Source organism: Pimephales promelas, chromosome 16, assembly GCF_988280905.1.
Source record: "Pimephales promelas chromosome 16, fPimPro1.hap1.1, whole genome shotgun sequence".
Lineage (NCBI taxonomy): Eukaryota > Metazoa > Chordata > Actinopteri > Cypriniformes > Leuciscidae > Pimephales > Pimephales promelas.
In genome coordinates, this window is record NC_142784.1 from 26,777,268 (window position 1) to 26,791,008 (window position 13,741).

A 13,741-nucleotide genomic window follows, 5' to 3' on the forward strand; every position below is an offset into this window, starting at 1 on the left:
TCGTTTTTTTTTCGGGTCGAAATTTTGAATTTTGATATCTCAGCTCTGGAAGGGTCTAGAGCCTCCATTTTTGCACTCAGGTGAAAGTCTCGTGGCCCTCTATCATAATCCAGAGTTTTGAGAAGATTGGAGAAACTTAATTTTTCGCCCAAAAATGAAAAAAAAAACGAAAGGGGTAACACTGTCGTTTTTTTTTCGAGTCGAAATTTTGAATTTTGATATCTCAGCTCTGGAAGGGTCTAGAGCCTCCATTTTTGCACTCAGGTGAAAGTCTCGTGGCCCTCTATCATAATCCAGAGTTTTGAGAAGATTGGAGAAACTTAATTTTTCGCCCAAAAATGAAAAAAAAACGAAAGGGGTAACACTGTCGTTTTTTTTTTCGGGTCGAAATTTTGAATTTTGATATCTCAGCTCTGGAAGGGTCTAGAGCCTCCATTTTTGCACTCAGGTGAAAGTCTCGTGACCCTCTATCATAATCCAGAGTTTTGAGAAGATTGGAGAAACTTAATTTTTCGCCCAAAAATGAAAAAAAACGAAAGGGGTAACACTGTCGTTTTTTTTTTCGGGTCGAAATTTTGAATTTTGATATCTCAGCTCTGGAAGGGTCTAGAGCCTCCATTTTTGCACTCAGATCAAAGTCTCGTGGCCCTCTATCATAATCCAGAGTTTTGAGAAGATTGGAGAAACTTAATTTTTCGCCCAAAAATGAAAAAAAACGAAAGAGGTAGTAACACTGTCGTTTTTTTTTCGGGTCGAAATTTTGAATTTTGATATATCAGCTCTGGAAGGGTCTAGAGCCTCCATTTTTGCACTCAGGTGAAAGTCTCGTGGCCCTCTATCATAATCCAGAGTTTTGAGAAGATTGGAGAAACTTAATTTTTCGCCCAAAAATGAAAAAAAAACGAAAGGGGTAACACTGTCATTTTTTTTTTCGGGTCGAAATTTTGAATTTTAATATCTCAGCTCTGGAAGGGTCTAGAGCCTCCATTTTTACACTCAGGTGAAAGTCTCGTGGCCCTCTATCATAATCCAGAGTTTTGAGAAGATTGGAGAAACTTAATTTTTCGCCCAAAAATGAAAAAAAACGAAAGGGGTAACACTGTCGTTTTTTTTTTGGGTCGAAATTTTGAATTTTGATATTTCAGCTCTGGAAGGGTCTAGAGCCTCCATTTTTGCACTCAGGTGAAAGTCTCGTGACCCTCTATCATAATCCAGTGTTTTGAGAAGATTGGAGAAACTTAATTTTTCGCCCAAAAATGAAAAAAAAAACGAAAGGGGTAACACTGTCGTTTTTTTTTTTCGGGTCGAAATTTTGAATTTTGATATCTCAGTTCTGGAAGGGTCTAGAGCCTCCATTTTTGCACTCAGGTGAAAGTCTCGTGACCCTCTATCATAATCCAGAGTTTTGAGAAGATTGGAGAAACTTAATTTTTCGCCCAAAAATGAAAAAAAACGAAAGGGGTAACACTGTCGTTTTTTTTTTCGGGTCGAAATTTTTAATTTTGATATCTCAGCTCTGGAAGGGTTTAGAGCCTCCATTTTTGCACTCAGATCAAAGTCTCGTGGCCCTCTATCATAATCCAGAGTTTTGAGAAGATTGGAGAAACTTAATTTTTCGCCCAAAAATGAAAAAAAACGAAAGGGGTAACACTGTCGTTTTTTTTTCGGGTCGAAACTTTGAATTTTGATATCTCAGCTCTGGAAGGGTCTAGAGCCTCCATTTTTGCACTCAGGTGAAAGTCTCGTGGCCCTCTATCATAATCCAGAGTTTTGAGAAGATTGGAGAAACTTAATTTTTTGCCCAAAAATGAAAAAAAAACGAAAGGGGTAACACTGTCGTTTTTTTTTCGGGTCGAAATTTTGAATTTTGATATCTCAGCTCTGGAAGGGTCTAGAGCCTCCATTTTTGCACTCAGGTGAAAGTCTCGTGGCCCTCTATCATAATCCAGAGTTTTGAGAAGATTGGAGAAACTTAATTTTTTGCCCAAAAATGAAAAAAAAACGAAAGGGGTAACACTGTTGTTGTTTTTTCGGGTCGAAATTTTGAATTTTGATATCTCAGCTCTGGAAGGGTCTAGAGCCTCCATTTTGCACTCAGGTGAAAGTCTCGTGACCCTCTATCATAATCCAGTGTTTTGAGAAGATTGGAGAAACTTAATTTTTCGCCCAAAAATGAAAAAAAAACGAAAGGGGTACGTACCACTTTGGGGGGGGGGGGGGGGGTTTGGTGCGAAAAACAAGTTTCTCCAATCTTCTTGAAACTCTGGATTCTGATAGAGGGCCAAGGGACTTAGACCTGAGTGCAAAAATGGAGGCTCTAGACCCTTCCAGAGCTAAGATATTGAGATATTTATAATGGCATAAAAGCTATGTGCACGTCAATTTATGTCAATATCTCAGCTCTGAGATATTGATGTGCACGTAGCATTTATGCCATTATAAATATCTACCACTACTATATATACACTACTTCGGGAACCCGAAGTTGAGTTTAATTCGGGTTATTCCCTGCTACACACATTTTGTAGCATTGCTGTAATTTGTACACTTTAAAGATGTAAATATTAAAAAGTGTTCAAAAGAACAAGTAAAAAAAAACAGTAAACGAACCCTGAAAAAAGCACAAGGAATGCATTCAAATGTTACACCCTTTATTTATTTTTATCACACTAATTAAATCTGAACTCTTTTACATGAATTCTGTTTTTTTTTACATGAATTAGTAAAATCTTTGCTAGGAGTTCTGTGACTGATGTCCTCAGAAAACATTTGAAAGAAACATCTTGAGTTAAAAATTAAAAACTGAGTAGAATTGCAAAAAGACCAAATATAATTCATTGAAAATATTACTTTCAAAATGCAACTTTTGCAAATGATGTTACAAATCCCAACAACTGGTTTATGGTATGTTCATTAAATTTTCCTTTAATATACACAAATAGTTTACAAAGGTGTTCTTTCTAACTTTTCACAAAACCTTTCAAAAATTATCTTTAACTTTTTAACTTTTAAACTTTATTTTTTTTTTGTTTACTTTTTTCCCTGCACACGTTTAAATACACCTTGGGATATAATATATTTATATATATATATATATATATATATATTATTTGCAAATGCTACCAGTTATCAAGATCAGACTGCTGCCTCAACAAAGACAACAGCCAAAAGTGAAACAACGTCAGAACATTAAGTTTTGTAAGTCTTGAATTTCTGATTCTTAGCACTACACTTGGTTCCCAAAGTGCTCCAAAAACCATTATCATCGCCAAGATTCATTTCAGCATTCAAGCATGATTTATCATTCCTGTCCTCATAAAATATGGAGTCAAAGTGACTTCTTCCTCTTGAAAATGGACATAAGCACTACCGTCTCGCTTTATACTCAGACAGAAGGGACATGGGACGTACGGAAAGAGCCCGGAAGACAATGGAGTCAAAGATGGGTTATCGGACCTGTCCTCTACGCTTGAACCAAAGTCCAAACCCCTCTTCACAAGCCCCAGAAAGGTACCAAGTTCCTGCGGTCCCTCTCATACACGTCAGGAATGACACCGTATGGTGTCTGGATCATTTTCACAGAGTTCCTTCCAAACAGTTTCCTCTCGTACTCAATGAGTTGTCGCCAGAACCCTCCATTAGGACGAATGACGGGTCGGCGGGCCTTGACCCAGGCGTGAGCTTCGGCCAGGGAAACTCTGTGGTACTTCATGAGGTACGCCAAACAGAGGGAGGCGGAGCGGCTCACCCCAGCCGCGCAGTGCACCAGGACGGCTCCCCGTTTGCGGCCCACGCTGTGGATCTTATCAGCCACACTGTCAAAATAAAGCGAGATCGGCGAATGCGGCATGTCGGCCAGTGGCACTTTCACATACTCCATGTGCGGCCAGTTGAAGTTGGGTAGCTCGATGGTGGCGTTCACCACACATGTAATCCCTTTGGACAGGAGGAGGCTGCGGTTGGATGCTACATTCCCCCGAGCAAGGAACAGGGAAGGAGTGATCTGGGCGATGCCCCCCAACAGGCTGCTGGTCTCGGGCACCAGTCGGGGGACAGAAGTGGGCATCACTGAACTGCGGTGATGGTGGTGGTGGAAGAACCCCTGACTTCGGGAACCCATAGAGGAGCGGAGAAAGGAGACAGAGAAATAGAAACCTTGAGGGGGCGCCAGGATGTCTTTCAGTTCCCCGTGGTCATCTCAAAGTGAATGATGAGATCATACAGACCGTTGGGTGCACCTAAATCAAACCGAGAGTAACACAAGTCAGTTGGTTTGAAATAACAAGTAGTGCAACCTCTGGAACAAGTGCCTTGCACACGGCAAAAAATCGTATGTCCATTGTGGGTTATGAACCTTCAAACATTCTGGTTAGTCGTTAATAAATACGATCAGATTACATCATAAGGAACATCTAGATGTTTAAAGGCAAAAATTATTATATGAAAATGTTTTTATGCGTACGCCAACTGTGAAATTGAGGCGCTTGTTCACATTTTTTTTTTTAATTTAAGATTCAAGAACTTTTTTTTTTTGCATTTGGACATTTTATGGTTTGTTTTCAGGAACATTTCAGAAATTGACATACATTCACATTCAGGATCACTGTATGCACGTCTTTAAAAATGAGGCCATAGAACACTGTCCCATGGAAACAATTTCTGTTTAGGCGCTTTTCTACAGCGTGGTACGACGCGGTTTGCTTTTCCAGTGCAGTTTATTACTGCTTTAAAGTGGATGGGATTACAGACTGATTGTTATAGTTGCCCCGCCTATACTGCCGTGACATATCATCGTAAACACGATACAAACGCAAACAAACAGTCGGTTAAAGCAAGTTTTTGTGTGAACAAATGATACTGGCGGTGGCTGTTGCTGACTATTTATATATAGTGGGATTGGTGTCTTGTGTTGCAAATCCAATGATGCTGGTAGTGACGATTCTCTCTGACCAATCAGTGATCTGCAGTGTTCACACGTCACATTTTAGTATCGTTACGGCTCGCTTTTGAGGTGATACTAAAATAGTGTCAAAGCATCATATGTCCATTTTAATTTGAAGACATTTTAAGATTCCAGAGAGGTGTTTTTACAAGTGTCGATGACTGAAGCTACTTTGACGATGGTAAAACAACATTAGCATGGCTGAATGCTGGTTTAATGGACGTAATTGCTGTGTGTACCCAGCAGATGTGCCCTTCTGTCAGACTCGCGTCCCTTGAGCTGTGCTTGAGAGTGTGGGGGCCAGACGGAGCAAGTGTTTACTGGAGCCTGGAGGACCCTTATTAATCAAACCAAGAACAAGGCTCGAAACCTGTTATACGCGAATACACTGTCTGACAGTACGCTTGATGTATCGCACAGAACAAGAGGGCAGCCATATGACTCAGTATTCTAGAGGAAAAACACCTTTTGGAGTTTGGAGTTGTAAAACTGACAATGATTCGACTGAATAACATTTTTTATTTTATTTTAAAAAATCCATACATTATGAAACTTTAAATTTGGTCATGGTTTGGTTCAATCTGAATAAATGATTTGCTTAGCAGACATCTAATGAATCAATAAGCCCCAAGAAGTTGTGGTTTACAGTGATTTTATAAAAGCTGAAGGGCATTGTTAGACATGAAGCGGAGAATCACTGTAATCCACAGCTTTGTGGACTTACTACCTTTATACAAAGGTTACCACATGTTGCGGACACTGTGCCAGGCAAGATCTCATAAAATAAACACACAGCAACAAAAATTTAATACATTATTGATAACAAATAGCAGAAAGGTTGCCAAGAATCACACATGCAATGGAAAGCATGCATCGACATGACTCTCAATCGAACTAAATAAGACTCTCTTGTTTTCTTCTTTTTTTAAGCCAAAGTTAATTAAATGCTAGCTAAACCCGTGTTGTGATAGCAAGTCCAAGGTTAGCCAACTTACTTTTTTGCCTAAGAGAATTTGTTTTTATTCCCAATACATTATACCAAAATCATCTCTAAGGCCATGATCAGTTCTTTATTCAGGGATATGCAATCAATGTTTTAACATTTAACATGAAAAAGTTACGTTTTTCGAGATTTCTTGTCAAACGTGCTTTGTGCTCCTAATTGAAGAATCGTCCATTAATGAACGCAAAGAGTATTACTCTAATTTGATAATTTTAACGAATTATCATTATAATTGATGCACTGAATTGTCTTTGTCAGATGATATACTTCAAAATGCACTAGAACTAGTACATTTCTAGCATGCCTAGGGGGTTTAACCAACAAACATTTCATTGTGATCAGAGGCATAGCTAAAAAAAACTCTTTGTCTTCTGAAAATGTGACTGAAGCACACATCTGAAGGACCCAACAATCATGTTCTCAGGGAACACAATCATTCAGTCTTCAGTTTTCCATCTTTTCCATCAGAAGCCCCTGTGGATTCCAGGTGTGCTTAATCTGCATCCTCCATGCAATTTCTTGTGCTCAAGTTGCTGGCAGGCATGAAAAGTGTAGTGTAGAGCATCTGTTTTTACAGCCTAGCTTTCAGACATCATCATGTTTTATTGAAGGGCAGACGGTCTACTTATGTCTTGTGTGCTGGATCATGCCTGAGGGCTCTATAACATTCATATTATTTGCAGTGGACTGGCCCTTAAATAGCATGCCACAAATATCAAACCAATCATGTTAAACTAGAATTACATGTATATCTGATGTCTGTGCAAAACGGTTCCCCACTGTTTTTCAGAGCCACAGATGGCTTGATGCTTTATAGCATCATATGGCCACAATTATATGCGTTTCACCATATATTTTATTTTATTTACTTTAATTTATTTCAGTATAATCGAATTGACAATGTTATATTAATAATATATAGATATTATTAATGCCTTATTTTTATATGATATATTTGAATATGTGTTATTTTAATTGTTTGTTTTTATTTAAATTATGATTATGATCTAATAATTGTAATAAATAAATATTTAATTAATTAATTGCATTAAATTGACAGTACTCCTGAAATGCACAGTGGCGAAAGGAGCAATTTATGGCAGTGCCCTTGTGCCCAGTAGTCTGCTATACAGTGTTTGCATTGATAAAACCCATCTGCCCCAGTTTGTGCTGCTGGCTATCTCCCTGGGCCTTCTTCTACATCAATGAAAAACAGTCCGCCTGCCATTCTCAAGGGACTCTGATAGCAATAACATCTACAGTCTCTACCATCCTTTCAAACAGGGCACACAATCTCTCTCTAGCTGTCACTCAATTCTCGCACTGAAATCACGGAGTTCGGATGCCACGTGTGGTTCCGCACAAACTCTTCTTCACAGCTTATGGGCTTGTTAACACAAAAGGCCAGGCAGTGTCATTGTGACTAAGGCCCCGTTCACACTGCAAGTCTTAATGCTCAGATCAGATTTTTGGTTTGGCTGTTCACATTACCTTTTAAAATGTGACCTATATCTGATTCTAATGTGAACTGTTTGCATGTTTCAAACTAACCCGCATGCGCAAAAGAACAACAATGACATCATACGCAGCACACTGTTGCACTAATGTTCGTGTGGTTATGGAGGAAGTAAGCATTTACGCTTTTATTTCTAAATGTCTGTGTAATGGAAGCCGTAAAATTAATGAGCAGGTGATGATGAGGAGAAGAATGAAGAGAAAGAAAGCAAAATTGGCTATTTATTAATTGGCCTATATATTAATTAGGTCTAACACCTCACTATCCCTCAATTGACTCGCTCCATCATTGTTATCTATATGTATTCAAGTTTTTAATGTTACTGTCTGTGTCTGTTGTGTCTAGTGCTTACTCGGCGGTGCATAATTGTTTCAAATGTCAGATGTAGATTGACGTCAGAGTCGCATTAAATCCGCCTTTGTTGTTCACACTGCGGACACATTGAAAAAAATCAGATCTGTGTCTGATTTAGGACTACATATGAATGTGGTCTTAATCTGATTTAAAAAGATCAGATCTGGGCCAGATTTGAGTGTCCACACTATCTCTGAAGAAGTCTGACCTGGTCACTCACTTGACCCCAAAAAAATCAGATTCAAGCTACTTTTGTCTGCAGTGTGAACGGGGCCTATGTGTTCTTGTCTAAATTGTACCTTTCGAATCAAATATGGTATCATAGTCATCCCAGACATGCCAGACAGCTACATAGTGTCGGCCCAGATCCGGCTCACATGATGTGACCCGGATCTGGGCCGACACTATGTTGCTGTCTGGAATGTCAGTTCAGATGTAATCACGTCAGTTCTTGCTTATTTTGTGAACGAATGTCATTGGTGCATATTTGACTATTGTGCTTTTAACTTACTTTCAACTCTTTAGTGTGAAATGTTTGAGCATGAAAAAGGTCTGCACTATAACAAAGCACAAAGCCACTCCAAAGGGATTCACTGTTTCTGAACTCCCCGAAATGCCTCGATTGTAGCCTTGAGTTTTCTTCCAGGAATGTACACATCGCAATATTTCTCATTTAAATAATTCCTGGTTGAGTTGCATTGGTAGCGAGTTGTCACAATGTCTAAGAGACCCTATTTTTCCACCCCGAATCTAAACCCCCTATTTTTGGCCCGCCTAAGGCGGACGAACTGAGGAAACAAGTTAAAATGTATTTTTAACACTATTCCTCAGCAGTATTCAACTGCAACAAATTGTTGTTCTCAACATTTTTTCTGCTTTCTGTACCATGCAGTTTGATGCAGGTCAGATGTTTAAATGATAATAAACCATTATCTAAATGATAATAAACCATTATCTAAAATGTAAGAGATGTATAAAATAAAGAATTACCACTGTGAAACGTCCTGCACAAGTAGCGGATGAGAAGGTGGTTTGGGTTCATCTAGTTCTTCTTGACTTTCATTATTGAACACAGACTCAATCTGATATCGCCGAACTGACACCATTACAGTAGTGTTTACAGCAACCTCAGGAAGCCTTCAGATACTCGCTGGTTATGGTAAGGGGCGTTACATTTCCAACACACGATCTAAGCACTAGACCAATCACAAAGAAACCAAAACTAAAGCAAAGCAGCAGAAAAATTGTAAAAAGTAAGAAAAATATATATTTTTTTATAATATTTACATAATTTAACTTAAATTTTGTTCATGGGGTAATAACATATTACCCCATGAACAAAATTATGAACTTGTAAATTAGCATAAGGCCGTGTGTCCACCAAAGCGTTTTTCCACGCGCCTGGTGTACGTTTTCAATTGTTTTCAATGGGAGCGAAGCGTTTTTTAAACGACATGAGCATAACGAGGTGCTGAGTGTTTTTTTCACACTGAAGCGCCGGGCGCCCAGCATTTTTTTTACTGGTCGCTGAGAATTGAAAAAAGTTAAACTTTGGCAGCACTCATCACTGTCACTTTTTACCCACCCGTCCACAGTGGAGGAGGGGCGGGACTAACACTGACAAACTGTCACAACATTATTTCTGTACAACGACATCAACCAACAGAGCTAACCGAACAAAATGGATGAAAAATACATTTTTAGTATGAAACAAATTATCTGCGAAATCAGTTACAAGTAAACTGTGCTGCGGATATTCTGTATCATAGCAACGAAACGTCTCAAACGTCTGCCAAACCGCTCTCAAGCGCCCAAAGCGTTTTCAGCGGGCTAAAAACGCTTTGGTGGACACACGGCCTAATAGGACGCCTTTAAGAACTATTGTGAAGGGGAAGCGGAAGGTTTTTTAAAAGATTGATTTCTGGTGCCGTGACCCATGACTACTGTAGGTGTTGAGGAATGAAGACTTGATATAAGAACAAAGATGAACCTGAGCAACCCAAAGTGCTGATAGATTCAAAGGCCTCACTGCTGACTATAACAGCTATTTATACAAGTGAGGAGAAGTGGGAAGAGAAGAGAGGAAATGAAGGAACATAGGCCTGCTTTTTTTGCAGTATTTGCATTACTTTTTGCTGAATGCATTGCTTCTAAACAAAAAGCATATAGTTGTAGGAATATGAAAATGTCATTCCAAGTCTTCTTTATAACACCATTGAAAAGACTTTGAAAAACAATACAATAAAAAACAGAAAATGACCAGGCAATGGATGTCAAGCTTCAAAAAAAGAACAAATGATCTAAATAAAAGATATTCATATGACTCAATATGAAAGTCACTCTGCAGTGGTTCGGGTATGAGACAAAAATGTATGGGGGGAAATGTTACAAGATATCTTCTTTTGTTTTCCATGGTTGAAAGAAAGTCATACAGGTTTGGAATGACATAAGAGCAACACTAGCAAATTAATTGCAACTATTTCTTCAAAGATAAATGTGTGCTTTTTGTATTTTTTTTGATCAAAACACAATGCCAATGAAAATAAAAGGCACTAAAAATCCATCCCCCTGTACATTACAAGTATTAGAAGCAACCACTCAATCTTAAATTAAGGTATTTTCCAGCTATTTTGCTACAAATGCAGTAAATCATTTTCCCCACCTGTGGAGTGGCATGAACAGATATTCATGGCATTACAGTAATGGGCTGCTATGTCAACCTCATACGCACACATTCAGGCCCTCATCACTCAGTGTGTGACTCTCGATCTGCCAACACCAGTGCACATCACAGATTCAGTGCCGTGTGTGAGTGTGGAAATACTCCCAGAGTCTGATTCCACCTCCGCAAGCATTAATGGGAATGAGAGACACCTGCTGAGAAACTCAAGCCCCAAAATGGCAGCCCTTCTTCCACACCAAATGTGGAAAACAGGAAACTAAACCTGAGCCATGTTTACTCTACCAGCTTAATCTTGTCAATGGCCAAATGAAACGATCCATGCTCATTCAACAAGTGGTTCCAACATAAAGATTTAGAGACACTTAAGATGCAAATATTTTAAAGATTTAGATTTGAATATGCTGCAGATAAAATTGACTAATAGGCCTAATAGGTCCATCAGTCAGGTTTCTCCTTAAATAATGGGGTTTCTTAGAAAATTAATACAATATTGCACAGTGTTCATATTTACATTTCTGTGTATTTCTAATTATTATGGTGGACCAATTATTATTTAAGTGGTCGACAAATATAGGTTTTTCAATGGCCGATACCCATGCCGATATTTATACAGCAGGGTGATTGATACATAATATACTGAATCCCAAAATTACACAATATAGTTTGTATTAAAGTATTTGGACAAGATATAGCTTTTAGAGCCTACAAGAATTTTTAGTTGTAACATATTTATTTGGACAAGTAAAATAAATTTTTGGTATATAATTTTATCGATTTTATCCAGGTGTAAAAAATTGCGAGTTTCTGGAGAGCAGTTAGGCTATTTGTTAAGAGTGAACAACATGATTGTTAAAAATAAATCATTAAAGAAAGCTGGAAAAACCTTAGCGATAATAATATTATAATAGGCCTATGTAAGTCAACGCTGAGATAAAAAGAAGAGTTCAATGCCAGTGAATGAGTGTAGGTCGTATTTTGTTGCATTGAGCGCTACGTGTCTGACTCAGTCACGCACAACAACCTGTTCCATCAATGGCATCCATGACACGTTTTCAAAAAAAAAAAAAAAAAAAAAAGCATTTGAATGAGAAATATTCCTAAATATCTACAGCTGATACGACGGCTACCCTGTTGGCTGCTCAATTTGAAAGAAACTAAGTGTAGTTCAAACTCTAGTAACGGAAAATTATTGAAGCATCGTTGAGAACATGGCAAAAACATCGTGCAAAATTACAACTATAGCTCCACGCACGCGAACTGTTTATCTTCACTTTGCGCATTTTCTTTTTCTTTCATTAGAAGCAAAAACGCGTAACATTTGAGTCGGACAAACACACTTGTAAATACGTTACATTCGGACGTTCAAAGACATAAACATTACAAAAGCGACATACTGTTGTGTCAACATCAGCGTGACTCTGTTTAACAAGATTACTCGTGTTCCTCTGAACCAAAGAACAGACTCAACTTACCTCACACACAAAACATTGTCCTCTGAAATTATACACTGGTTACACATTCACTTGATGGCAGAATGTAGGCTGTCTCTACCACGTAAACAATCAGATATTTCGGAAATATTCCGTAAAATTTGACAACTCCACGCACTTCCCCGTGATGGAGATGAGCGCGCGCGCGTATCTATCTATGGTGCGTGTGACAACAGGAAATTTTCTATTGGGAAAACATAAGCTTAAAGAGCACAGAAGCGCCTCCCCCGTCCAACACTACAGCCAGTCAGTCCTCATACTGTCACATCACGATCCACACTCAGCTACAAATATGACAAGACATTCTTAGCAACAAACATCATGGACATGATAATTACGGCACTATAATAAATGTAAAGAGCCTCAGGCACGTCATATTTATGAGGGTGGTGCAAATATACAGGTCATTTTACTGGAATTCAGAATATAATATCAATATTAAACCCATTATTACTGTTGGATTAACTGTATTTTTAGACCAGTTGCCAGTTTAGAAGCTGTTTGTCAATATAGGACTAAAAGGAACCACTAAAAGGATAAAAAGCAAGCAACAAATCATACTTTTCAGAGTTGGTGGATTGTACATTTCTCAAAAAAAACACAATCTCATATTGTCAAATTATAAATTTATCATGAGTTTAATTATAAGTTTAAGGAGTTAACTCATGATTTAGAATTTACGTGTTGCTAATGATTTTCTTCTTTGGAACATAAAATTTTGAGTATTTTGCGTAAAAAATAAAGCCGATAAAACATGAAATTGTCTTGAATTGTCATGACTTTCTGAGCATTGATCTTTTAGGCGTTTTATGCGTAGCAATGTTGTTTTTCTTTTAAGTCACCATGAAATCAAAATGGACAATTATAATTTTATACAGAATATTGCAGTATTTATTATAAAATGCTTTATCTGTGCACATCATTAAATTTCATGTGCCCTCATCTACAATCAAATTAACATCTCTTCTCTGATGACGCGTTTACTGGCACGAGGGAGGGACAACCTGTCAGTCCTATGAGATCGACCACTAGTAAACCACAAGTCACAACCATTCAATCAATTCCCCACCGACAAAATCAAGTCCCAGCCAACATTTTTCTTGTTCAAAGATGTCACAATAGAGAATAAAAAACTATAGCATCGTCCATTTCATGCTAACTTTAATGAAATTTATTATAACGTATTACTGAGAACATTTTTATTGTCTATGTGTAACCGGTCCTACTCGACCCGCTCTGAGCGGGATTGGAACCGGGATCTCTGGATGACAGGTGCTCTAACAAGAACACCAAAGACTGCAACCTCAAGCGCACCTCTTGAGGCCAGGGGAGTGAGGTTTACACACACAGATCTTACTGGTCTACATCCTTTACACTCTACAACCATCCTACACCTCACTTCCATCTGGGTCACGAAATGTAACTGGTCCTACTTGACCTAAGTGATTTGAACCGGGGTCTCTGGCAAGGGAGGCGAACGTGCTAACAAGAATGCTAAAGACTACAGACTCTAGCATCTAGCATCACCTCTTGAGATTAGAGGAGTGAGGTTTACATGCACAGATCTTACTGGCCTACAGTACACCCCCTACATATGGAACAAAGCAGCCTGAACATTCAGCCTAATTTTAGTCTAATCTCATTTTGTGTTCCATGAAAAAATGGAGGTTGGAGCAGGCTTCACTCAAAGTTTATACAAAGTTTATACAATTTGTTTTAAGAGTGCTGGCCTAATAATGATAATGCATGTATA

General features: G+C 38.4%; 1 protein-coding gene across 1 annotated transcript; it reads right to left on the bottom strand.

Annotated features, from left to right (window-relative positions):
• Positions 1-2,965: 2,965 nt before the first annotated feature.
• On the bottom strand, positions 2,966-12,136 carry dusp14 (dual specificity phosphatase 14). Its single transcript, XM_039671013.2, has 2 exons — positions 11,971-12,136; positions 2,966-4,238 (listed from the first exon to the last, which is right to left on the bottom strand). The coding sequence occupies exon 2, from the start codon at positions 4,118-4,120 to the stop codon at positions 3,494-3,496; it is 627 nt and encodes a 208-aa protein (XP_039526947.1). The 5' UTR covers positions 4,121-4,238; positions 11,971-12,136; the 3' UTR covers positions 2,966-3,493.
• Positions 12,137-13,741: the final 1,605 nt, after the last annotated feature.